The following is a 12,037-nucleotide window of genomic DNA, read 5'->3' as shown; positions in this document are numbered from 1 at the left end:
AGTTATGTTTAAGACCAAAACCTTGACCACAAACTGAGCAATTAAATTGTTTCTCCCCTGTGTGGACTATCATGTGTGTCTTCAAGTCTGCTTTACGACCAAAACCTTTACCACAGACTGAGCAATTAAATTGTTTTTCTCCTGTGTGGACTATCATATGTGTCTTCAAGTCTGCTTTACGACCAAAACCTTTACCACAGACTGAGCAATTAAATTCTTTCTCTCCTGTGTGGATTATCATGTGTTTCTTCAAGGATTCTTTACGACCAAAACCTTTACCACAGACTGAGCAGTTAAATTGTTTATCACCTGTGTGTATTATCATGTGTGTCTTCAAGTGTCCTTTATGACCAAAACCTTTAGCACAGACTGAGCAATTAAATTGTGTTTCACCTGTGTGTATTACCATGTGTCTCTTCAAGTGTTCTTTATGACCAAAACCTATACCACAGACTGAGCAATTAAATTGTGTCTCACCTGTGTGAATTAACATGTGTCTCTTCAAGTGTTCTTTGCGACCAAAACCTTGACCACAGACTGACACATAGTCTAAACCTGACTGAGGTTCACTAGTTTCCATCCATTCATCATCAATGTCTTCAGTCTCAGGTTCAGAAGGATGTGAAGTCTTGTCAGCACTAGTTGGTTGTGAATTACTATCTCGATCTAAGTTCCTCGCTTGTTCTGATACTCCACAGTACTCTCCATCCACTTCTGTTTTCATCTGTTGAGTTGAGCTGCTGGCTAGAGGCTCTGCCTCTCTGTTCTCCTCAGTTTGGCTTTGATGAAGCTGTGAGGAATGCAGTGAGGAATGAGGTTTCTCTTCCTCATACTCACTCTTCACATGGACAGCAGTGAATGGGAACTTGGTGATATCAGCCTCCTCCAGGCCTTGAAGCTGCTCTCCCTCCTGGCTGGTCCAGAGTTCCTCCTGTTCCTCTTTAATGTGTGCGAGCTCTGGGTCCTCCAAGTCCAGACTGGGGCTCCACTCCTGCTGCTCAGCCGGAACCTCTTCTCTTCTGATCAACAGCTGCTGGAGCTCTGGAGGCAATGCGTCTCTGTGTAACCGCACGGCGTCCAGCAGTTTTCGTTGTTGGTCGATCTCCTCTTTTGAACGAGTAGCTTCCTCCTCGTAGTCTGTGATCGTTCTTTCAAACAGCCAAAATATCTCTCCAACAGCCGCAGCTAGACGCTGCTGCACCACAGCTCTCAGCTTCTGGCCTTCAGACGTTTCCATTTTCACACACTGAGGCAACTTTTCCCACTGAACTATTTACTGGCAAACTTTCTCCTTCACAGCTAACGTTAGCTAGCGTTACACAGCTAAACTATTCACCCGAGTCCCTAGAATCATACCAGCGTCGTCCTGGGAAGGCAAGGGCTACCCAAATCTATGACACAGGAGCTTCTTCTTCCCTCAGAGATAAACGGGACCCCGGTTCCAGACAGTTGATATTTCTATCCTCCGCACATACGAGTCTCCTGATTGTAACGAAAGGATATAACGAATGAATTAATGCGCTACTGCCACTCCGAGTCCTTTCAAGAACGTTCGCATACACCAGCCGCCATCTTGCGCGACGTCACAAAGAGACGGCAGTCTTCTTCTTCTAGTGTTTTATGGCGGTTGACAAATGTATTTGTGCATTACCGCCACCTACTGTATTGCAACAGATTTACACTTTAACATACTAAAGTAATTTATACATGTCCACCCAAATTGCTCCCCTTCACACAGCGTCCATTCTGTAATCAATTTTCTATTCCGCTGCAAACGCCTCCTTTATGATATCGTTCACCTCCTTCCCTGAAACGTCCTGAATGTTTAAGAGACGGCAGTCTTCTTCTTCTTCTTCTTTCAAGTTTCCTGCAGTGTAGACGCTTCTAGCCTAGGCGTACCAAAGAGCATGGAAGGAAAGAGAGGACACTCCGGCCATTTTTGGAAACAGAATGCGCCTCGCAGTGGTCAGCTGCGGTAGCACGGGCCCCTATAATCAGCCTCTCTAAACAGTAACTCAACGGGAGAACACTCTAAATTTTGTGGATTCACATCTTTTCTGGGCGTACTGTAAATCTTGATTGAAGTGGTGTAGTGCAGGGATGTAAAACAACAACCATATTGTGGAAACTAAGCAAAATTTTTCGTTTTTTTCAAGATAAATAGTAAATGCAAAGGACCCGAGGTTAAAACCACGGCAACGCACTTCTGACGGAGTGGACGACAGCCGCATTAGCTATTTATCTTGAAAAAACTAAACAAAGAAAACGAAAAATTTTGCTTAGTTTCCACAATATGGTTGTTGTTTTACATCCCTGCACTACACCACTTCAATCAAGATTTGCAGTACGCCCAGAAAAGATGTGAATCCACGAAATTTAGAGTGTTCTCCCGTTGAGTTACTGTTTAGAGAGGCTGATTATAGGGGCCCGCGCTACCGCAGCTGACCACTGCGAGCCTGTGCGAGGTTCTTTTGGCGCTGTCACGCTTCCAAAAATAAAAAATGGCGGAGGCTGCTGGGCGCTGATGTTGCAATGGGGCAATATGGAGCTGTCAGTTCTTTCCATAAAAGTTCTTTGGGCGTACTGCCCTCCGCAGGACAAGGATACAACTCAAACACACTTCATATTCTCGGATACAACTCTGAATCATTCAGGGATTGTAAAACTGCTTTTGTTGTTGTTTGGTTGGTGGTTCTTACACTATTTATGGCCAAAGAAAGACAAACTGTAGCTGGTAACCAATCAGGATTGGATTTCAATCTCGACATCTAACGCTAGCTAGTCTCATCCAATGGTGTCAGAGCTTGTTACAGCGCTGTGTTGTTATGGGCAACGTCCACTGCGTTCCTTATCTTTTCCTGTTGATTTGGATTTCACGAAAAAGGAGTTCACTGACCGCGTAGTCTCACGTGGTCAGACCGCGCTTTACTGAAATTTGATTTAGCGTTAGATTTGTTTGTGAGGTTTGTCTTCAAATTATCATTAAAGTGGTGAGTTTGCGTGCAAAAAAGTCGTCTTAGCTGATTAGCTTGCTAGCTAACGTTAGCATGTCGAGCTAAACGCCTGGTAATCTCATTGCTTTGGATAATCCAATTTATCTTTCCCATTAGTAGTTAGCGTCTTGGGTTTCTCATAAGAAATTTGACAAGAAGCTCTGAATGACAGCTGGCTGCAGCGGACCCAGCGTATCGGTCATTGCAGCGTTATACGTTAGCCTGATGTCATAACTTGAACATTTGCACAATACGTTTTGCTTCACAATACTTGAGGTAAGAAGTGTGGCATTCAGTCAAGAAAGAAGATGGAAATCCACCTAAATCGAGTTGATTATCTGCAGGTAAACACTAAGCATCTGGTTTACACTGCTCAATTCCATTTGATGATACTGAAACTATTACAGGGATGCAAACTAGTCACCTTTAGGTGACAGACAGCCAGCCACCCTTTTGATCCCAAAATAAGGGAGAATTTGAATGATTTCTGAGTAACTTTAGTTTCTGAGTCTGCCCTATGGTATTTCACACCCTTTTTCACTCTCCAATGGAGAGTGGACCATGGACCATGAGTTTGTATCCCTGTAAATAATACATTGATTATGGTAGTGTTCCTCTAATTAAATGGAATTGATCCAAGTTTATCCAACCATTATCAAGTTAAGTAACTACATATTTTCTACCAGTCAGTTTACCCTCTTATGTCATCACACAGGTCGGTGTGACATCCCAGAAAACCATGAGACTGCTTCCAGCATTGGGGAAAAAGGCAACACAAAAGGTATCGTTAATCATGTGTTAGTGCTAGGAAATGACAGTGGTTAACCGCTAACCAAGATGTAATGTAGAGTTTGTAGTATAGTCTGTTTTCCATAGAATATCAGCAAAAAAAATTAAGACGTTAATATGGTGCATGCTTTCATCTTGGCCGGTTACTGTGTGTTTCAGGTTGCTATTGCTGATCATGACGGTGTGATAACATGTTTTGGGATGAAGAAGGGAGAGGCAGTGGTAGGTTTCTAGGTTGCAATGAGATTTGTTTCTCTATTGCCATACAGTCAATAGGACCAGAATGCATAGATTTTGAATAAAAGTTGTCGGAATCAATGTTTTCTGTCTCAGCCTGTGTTCAAAACGCTCCCGGGGCAGAAGATAGCCCGTCTGGACCTTGGTGGGGCCGCGGGAACTCCACAGGAGAAGATCTTCGTGTGTTCTGGCTCTGAGGTCCGAGGATTCACCAAGAAAGGCAAACAGTTCCTCACCTTTGAAGCCAACCTCACCGAGAGCATCAACGCCATGTACGCATATAGCTTCTCCACATTTCTGTCAATTATTAATCTTGCTCCTCAAACTCAAGAATCAGGGAGCAAAATGTGAAAGGGAAGTGGCTAGATCGATCAGTAGAAAACAATGATTTGAACTGTAGGACTTTCACTGAGTGGTGCTTGGAATCTGTTTTACCAGGCACGTGTCAGGCGCCGACCTTTTTGTTTGTGCAAGTTACATCTACAACCTCTACTGTGACTGCAAGGACCAAGACTACTACCTCTCTGGGGACAAAATCAATGACATCACATGCTTGTCCACGGAGAACCTGGCTCGCCCCGTCCCCATCCTGGCATGCCAGGATCGGGTTCTCCGGGTCTTGCAGGTGGGCTGAACTCGTATTTCCTCTCCTCATTTTGATCCGGTGCCTTGTTTTACCTCAAACAAGCGAGTTGAGAGTTGTTTTTGTTTTTTATTCCCCAGGGATCAGAGCTTGCCTATAATATTGAAGTCCCCGGCCCTCCATCTGTCTTGGAACTGTACGACAAAAACGGAGGCAAGTTAGCACCTATTTGTGCTTTCCTCTCTTTATAGGAGAGAATGTCACAGCAAACGGCATGCAGAATTTTGTCAGTTTAATATTCCCCCTTGCTCACATGTGTACTTCCTAGATGTCTTGAGACATTTTCTGAATCATTTGTAATCATATGGATGCATAATTTGAATGCATTTTGGCATACGTCCAGCTCACCAAGCATGACATTTGCTTTGTCTGTTATTACTTCATTGTCTTCCACCCAAAAACACCACATACGGCAGTACTAGCAAGCAAACCACTTTTAACAGACAAATGTAGCTAAAATAAGAACCTAAAACCAGTTAAACAATTAACATAACCCATCTCACTACAGGAGATGAAATCCTCTATGGAACTGCAGATGGCAAAATAGGGTTGGTCCAGATTGGCGAATCCTCGGCTGTGCCCAAATGGGAGATCGACAATGACAAAAAGAAAGGAGGTATTCTGTCTTTATTAAATGTCGTAGTCTTGACACTGGCACCACTGGCTTTGTTATTATTTTTTATAAATGTACAAGAATCAAAACTAGCACTTCTGGCTTTATTAATTCACTTCACAGGCTGTAGGTTTTGGCATGTGCCTCCTGTTCTGTGTTGTTTTGATCCATCCCTTCACAATGCACTCACACTCTGCTGTCTGCCGCCAGGTATTCTTTGCATTGACACTTATGATATTATCGGAGACGGTGTGAATGACATCCTGGTGGGCAGGGACGACGGCACAGTGGAGGTCTACGGTTTCGACAGCTCCAGTGAGCCTACGTTACGCTTTGAGCATGTGAGTTTTCTTCCAGGCACAATTCATCAAAAGTGGAACATTTCTTACTCACAAGGGATGCAAATCCTGTTTTCTGGTGCTGTGCAGTATCCCGACCCGGGCCTACAAATGGCATCGCACATTGGAGAATAATTTTCTTTGATAGTATCTTATTAGTATTATTCATTATATTTTTCAAGTGCTGATTAATTATGTAGAAAGGCTGAGTCCACACATATCAGCGCTCATATTCAGAATGTGATATTTTTGTCGGTATATGCAGCTTTTCAGCCTAAAACTACATAGGCCACATTTTTTTAATTGAATCATCTCAAAATCTCTGTCCATTACTTATTTCAAAATCCCAAATAGTAGTAGGAAATAGTAGTTATATTTAACCCCCTAAATTCACAGCTTGTTAGCATTTCTCGTGTTAAATGATTGCCACTGATGACAGGAAGTCATGGTTTCCTGTCTTCCTGTCTGCAGGTTTTGTCTGAGAGCGTGACATCCATCCAGGGCGGCTGTGTAGGGAAGGAGTCTTACGATGAGGTGCTGACTGCCACTTACACAGGTTAGACAAGGAAGCTCTCATCTTAACAGGCCACCTACGGTAGTGTAGCTTATCCTCAGTTTTCCCTCAGAGATGAATAAAGTATCTGTTGCCTTGTAACTGTATAACATCTATCTACCTGTCTTCTTTTGTGATGTGAGACTTGATTGGTCGATCTGTCCAGCATCTACCATGGGTTACTTAAAACTCAATGCTCACCATTGAAAAGTGGATTATTAATGGCTCTGGCATGTAAAATATACAACAAACTCTGTGTCACTGCTGCTCTGTCTTCAGGATGGCTGACCGGTCTGACCACGGAGACCCTGAAGGCAGAGGCCGGCCCCGGAGACGAGGTCAAGATGAGCAAGGAGACCCAGACTAAAGTAGTAGCACTCAGGTACCACCAAAACAGGGGTCTTTCTCAATATGCGTGCTTGTGTGCTCCACGATGCGTTTGATGTCATATCCAATGGCAGAAGTAACGATTCCAAAACAAAAGAACTCAGAGGGTGGAGGAGGGATAGGAAGTTTACTTGCTAACCGAGGATGCATCCGATTCCGACTTTCCTGACAAGAATGAATTGGAAGCCCCAAGATTCATGACAGCAATGCATCATGTCCAAACAGCGCTTTAGTCAATAGCACAGAGATGGTTGAAACAGCTGGGAAAATAAACATTGTGTGATGTCATGCACACAGCACGTCAAACTGTTGTGTCTTATGCACTTGTGCTTTTGATTTGTTTGTTCTCTCCAAGACAACTTCAGAAGAACGCTCTCCACATGGATGCAAGTATCAGCTTGGCATACTTGGATTTATTTATTTATTATTATTTTTATTTTTATTTATTATATTTGCGGTATTTTTTGCCTTTATTTGATAGGAAATAGGTCGATAGGAAAGATAGGGGCCGGCCTTAGTGGTAAGTGCTCTACCAGGTGAGCCCGGCATTCTTGGATTCTCAGGATGTTCACCAAATGTGCAGAGGAACTTCTTATCATAGGGTTTACTTAATTTGCAGTGAGCCAGCTTTGATTTGCTGCCAGTGTCAAGTGTGACATTATCAAGAGAATGTTGACCAGCACCAGGGTGGATGTGGTTTCTTAAAAAAACAGCAACTGTGAAATAGCTTCAAACAAAAATCCTCTTTGTGCCCCCAATCCAGTATTCAGCTCAGTCTATTGTTCCCTCCCAGGGCGGAGCTGGAGCAGCTCCAGGTCAAAGTCCTGCAGGGCAGAGAGAAGTACCAGCAGACGTCCCAGTCGAGCACGGCCGTCTCCGCTGTGCCCGTCTTCAGCATCAACGATAAGTTCACCCTCTGCCAGGACGACGCCTCCTACAGCCTCACGCTGGAAGTGCAGACCGCCATCGACAACCTGCTGCTTCAGGTCGGCTCACTGATAAACCCTCATATATCCCTCTAGTGAAATCAGTGTGGCATGCTGGTGTTTTCAATGAGGAAGCCTTGATAATTGGGTATGTAAAGTCAGCGGTTTTATCAGCAAAGCAAAGCATTACCAGTGCAGACATTGTCAGCCTTTTTGTCTTGTGAGATGTGAACCCCCCCCCCCCTCCCAATTGAACAATGCATGCATAATCACTTCTTGCAGGTATACATTTTTTATATAAATATATATATAAATATTTTTTTTCCCCCAATTTTCCAGTCTGTTTTACTTTATTAATTAATTATTTAGACGCTGTAAGGATTCAATATTTCTCAGGAAACAAAATCAGCCAGTGAAATGGTGAAAAGTTCAGTCATGTATTCCACACATTTAGGCCTACCGTAATCATGTAAAATCTATGACATGGTATCTCTCATCTCATACTCAGCTTGCACAAGACAGAAAAAATACACCTGTGTGAACTTAATGATTGATCTGTGCAGAGCGACGTGCCAATAGACCTGCTGGATGTGGATAAAAACTCAGCCGTTGTCAGTTTCAGCGAATGTGATTCAGAGGTGAGCTTTGTAATCAATCTCTGTACGGGACGAACAAATGACCCCCCCCCCAAACCCTCTGCTGCTCAGTTTCCATAGAGGACTCACTCTGTCTTGCTCTGTGCCCAGCAGCTCAATGGGAACTTCCTCCTGGCTACGTACAGATGTCAGGCCAACACAACAAGACTGGAGCTCAAGGTAAAGGTCTAAAATATAGTTCCACGTCAAACCCCTCGCCGAAAGTGCCGAGGGGTGCGCCGTGGCCGGCCAGTCTGCCGGCGCAGCCTGTGTGCAGCTTGAAAATAGTCTCGCATTTTGTCTGGTCTCGGTCTTGGTCTCGTTCTCCCCCCTCCTTCGGTCTTGGTCTTTACTCGGTCACACCCTCTATTCGCCCATACTGCTTCTTGTATAATGCATTGCAGGAGAATAATGTGTGTGGTCTGTAATGTGCTGTCGCTCTAGGTCAGGTCCATCGAAGGTCAGTACGGCACCCTGCAGGCTTACATCACCCCCAGGCTGCAGCCCAAGACCTGCCAGGTCCGCCAGTACCAGATCAAACCACTGTCTCTCCACCAGCGAACACACAGCATAGACCCAGACAGGTAAGGACTCACAGCAAGTCTGCAATCTATCATCTCCATCTCGTGATCTGGATCAGCACGATCCTGAAAATATGACTCAAAATCAGCAATCCTGTCTTGCAAAAAAGCAAATTTGAAAATCTGGATAATTCTGATCATTGATTCTGAATTCTTTATTGGCATGAGTGTCACAACAACAATATTGCCAAAGCATCAAGAATCAATCAAGCAAAAATAATATGAATACAGCATTAAGATTGATACATATATCAATGACATACTGTACAGTAGGAAAACTGTGCGCACATCCAAAACCACATTGGGCATCAGGTGCAGGACAAATAGGCGAAATCAAAAAATAATAAATAAATACTGTACAGTAACCACACACATTTGTGTATGAGTGCTGATGAAAGGTTTGTTTTTTCAACAGATGATATAATACTTACACACACACACATACGCGTGCTAGAGCCCTGCACAGGCCTCAGATCTAGGCCCTAGCCCGGCCCGGGCCCTACATGTTCGGGCCCGAGCCCGATGTGAGCCCTACGGCTTGTCAGAATTTCAGGCCCGAGCCCACCCCCCCTCCCCCCAAACCTTATGTGTTTGATCAATTTCGAATAGCCTAAGCCTATCAAATCAACACTATACTAAAAAACTACATTCAAACACTTTGAACACCACAATGTGTCAGTTCAAACATTAAAAAACTAAACAGAACAAAAAACAGGCAGGTCCGGTCCCGGCCCTAGCTAGTGATGTGAAAATCAGCCCTAGGGTCGGGCCGGGCCTCGGGCCCCCACGGGCTCGGGCGAGAATGCAGGGCTCTGATGCACGCATGTATGTGTGTGTACGCGTGTGTGTTGCTGTGCCTCCGCTGTCTACTGACTATTACTGTTTCTCTGTTTGTCACTTGTAACATAAATCAGCAAAAAATCTCTCTCTCTCTCTCTCTCTCTCTCTGTCTCTCAGGCCCATGAACAGGCTCAGTCTCGTGGGTCAGTTCAGTTTTGCAGAGATCCACTCCTGGGTGGTTTTCTGTTTGCCAGAGGTTCCTGAGAAAACTCCAGCAGGCGACAGCATCACTTTCCATTTCCACAACACGTTCCTCGGCACACAGCTGGAGGCCACCTACTGGTAAATGCAAACACTCATATAGGTGATCTACAATACATGAAGACATTGTCAAGTGGTGGTTATGACACTCTTCAGTTCAGATCCTATATAATGTTGCTATAAATTATTTTGTTTGATTTGTACAAGTGTCCACACAGAATGTAATTTGGGGTTAACATCTTCTTTTGTCATTCTAGCAAAGGAGAGGGCCACTTCAAGTCAGACAACATCTCTACCATCTCCATCCTGAGTGACGTCCTCTCTAAAGAAGCAACCAAAAGGAAAATCAATTTGAATATTTCATATGGTCAGTCCTACCATTATCCTTTCTCATTTATTTCAGCAACCGTTCACACATGTTGCTCAATGAAGGATCTGTATTGAATCCTGCTCCAGTACAACTGTTAATGTAATGTTTTTTGTTTGTTTGTTTTTAATGCCCCAGATATCAATGACGATTCTGTGAGCCACACTCTGAAGATGATCCATCCAAAGCTGGAGTGTCAGTTGTTGCTGGCCAAAAAAGTTCAGCTTGTGGACGCATTGAAAGTAAGTGTTGAGGTTATGCACCATCTTGTATATTTTTATAGAACTCTTAGAATAGATGACATTACTTCACAATGAGATATTAAACATTAGTGTGGAAGCGGAGCGAGACCAATTTCACCACCTACAGTAGCCTCAATAGACCAGAATGCAATGCAGCCAATGTTACATTTGGCTCTCTGATTGGCAGGAGCTCCAGGTTCACGAGGGGAACGCTGACTTCCTCATCCCGGAGTATCGCAGCATTTTGGACGAGTCGGCCCATCTGCTGGAGGAGTACAAGAAGCAGCCAGCGCACCTTGAGAGGCTTTACGGTGTGTCCCTCAACAGACACTTTGAACTGAGATCCATTCACATCGCATGATGCATTTCAATGACACTCCTTCAATAGGCTGAATGTCCACAGCACACAGTCACTCTAATGTTGAGACTATTCTAAATTTGCTCCACGATTATGGCTAAAATGGTCGTCTTCTGTAGCTTTCTGGATCTTATGATGACACCTTAACTATTTTCCAGAATGAATGAGTGAATGAAATTAAACAAAGTTAAACATATCTATAATACTGAATTCTACTATTATTTGTGGAATAAAACTGACACGCGATGAGTCAGCCCTAGATTTTTCTCTGTTTTATAAGTTAAGAAGTGCCCCCGCACCACCCCCTCCCCCGCACCACCCCCTCCCCCCCACCTCAGGCTGATACTAACTCGTAGCACCTGTGCTTTTTCGGTTTCCCCCGCTGCAGGCATGATCACAGACCTGTTCATCGACAAATTCAAGTTCAAAGGCCAGAATGTGAAAACCAAGGTGTCTTCGCTGTTGGAGATCCTGGACAACTACGACCTTAAGTCTCTGTTAGAGTTTTTCAACGAGGCCTAAATGTCATAGATTAAGAGGGAATTATTTATTTTTGCTAGCTTTTGTATTGTAAATAGAACAGTTTTGTGTTTGTAATATAAGATAATGTCGCTAGCAGTATCAATGTCATGTTGTCATACTAGAGTTTAGAAACTGTCTGATCTTGCTGCAGTGTATCATATAAAGATTTATGACCACGTGAATGCTATTTTAGAATGCTATTTTACATCTGAAACGGTATCATCCTGACATAATAACATTCAAAAACAAGTGTGGCAGTTAATAAAGCACCACAATTTTGGTTTGTGCTATACATTTGTTTGTGTCTTCACATCATTACTATAGGGTAGGCTTTTTTATTTACCGGTATTTTTAATCAAATGAGATTGTGTTATTTACATTATTAGTAGGCTCTTTTAAGAGCATGCAAGGGACCTAATTTTACTTTCTGGTGAAGAGCTGAGCAAAGAGAGACTGCTTGTATAATAGATATTGATTTAAACATGTTCATTTGACAAAGGGTTTTACGGCGCATGAATTACCTGCAAGAACACTACCCACTTGACTCCAGACTCATTCACTGAATGAACATTTAAGTCCACAATAAAGCAATACTTATGAATGAATCATCGCACTGTGTCATAAGAACACCAAATGCCAACATTTAGGTTCCATTGTATTGTGGTCAGTGTCGGCCGTAGTGTTAAGTAGCCTAGTGCAGTGGGTCCCAAACATTTCTGGCTTCAGTACCCCCTTTCCCTGATTTCTGAATCAAAGTACCCCCTTTACCACAACATTTTGCTTAGAAAACTATAGCTTATATGAATGATAAC

The 12,037-nt window shown here is 43.4% G+C and overlaps 1 protein-coding gene across 1 annotated transcript; it reads left to right on the top strand.

The window, feature by feature from the left end:
* Window positions 1-3,248: 3,248 nt before the first annotated feature.
* Window positions 3,249-11,388, top strand: bbs7 (Bardet-Biedl syndrome 7). The gene is given in 19 exon segments (XM_083651402.1): window positions 3,249-3,337; window positions 3,709-3,774; window positions 3,942-4,004; window positions 4,116-4,291; window positions 4,458-4,644; window positions 4,743-4,832; window positions 5,173-5,278; window positions 5,486-5,616; window positions 6,085-6,169; window positions 6,446-6,548; window positions 7,347-7,539; window positions 8,043-8,117; window positions 8,229-8,294; window positions 8,559-8,698; window positions 9,653-9,817; window positions 9,994-10,103; window positions 10,242-10,345; window positions 10,533-10,656; window positions 11,092-11,388. Coding segments are annotated over 19 exon segments (2,154 nt in total). The 5' UTR covers window positions 3,249-3,301; the 3' UTR covers window positions 11,226-11,388.
* Window positions 11,389-12,037: the final 649 nt, after the last annotated feature.

This window comes from Poromitra crassiceps (genome assembly GCF_964638095.1).
Source record: "Poromitra crassiceps genome assembly, chromosome: 15".
NCBI classification, from domain to species: Eukaryota; Metazoa; Chordata; class Actinopteri; order Beryciformes; family Melamphaidae; genus Poromitra; species Poromitra crassiceps.
This window is presented reverse-complemented; position numbering and strand designations above follow the sequence as displayed.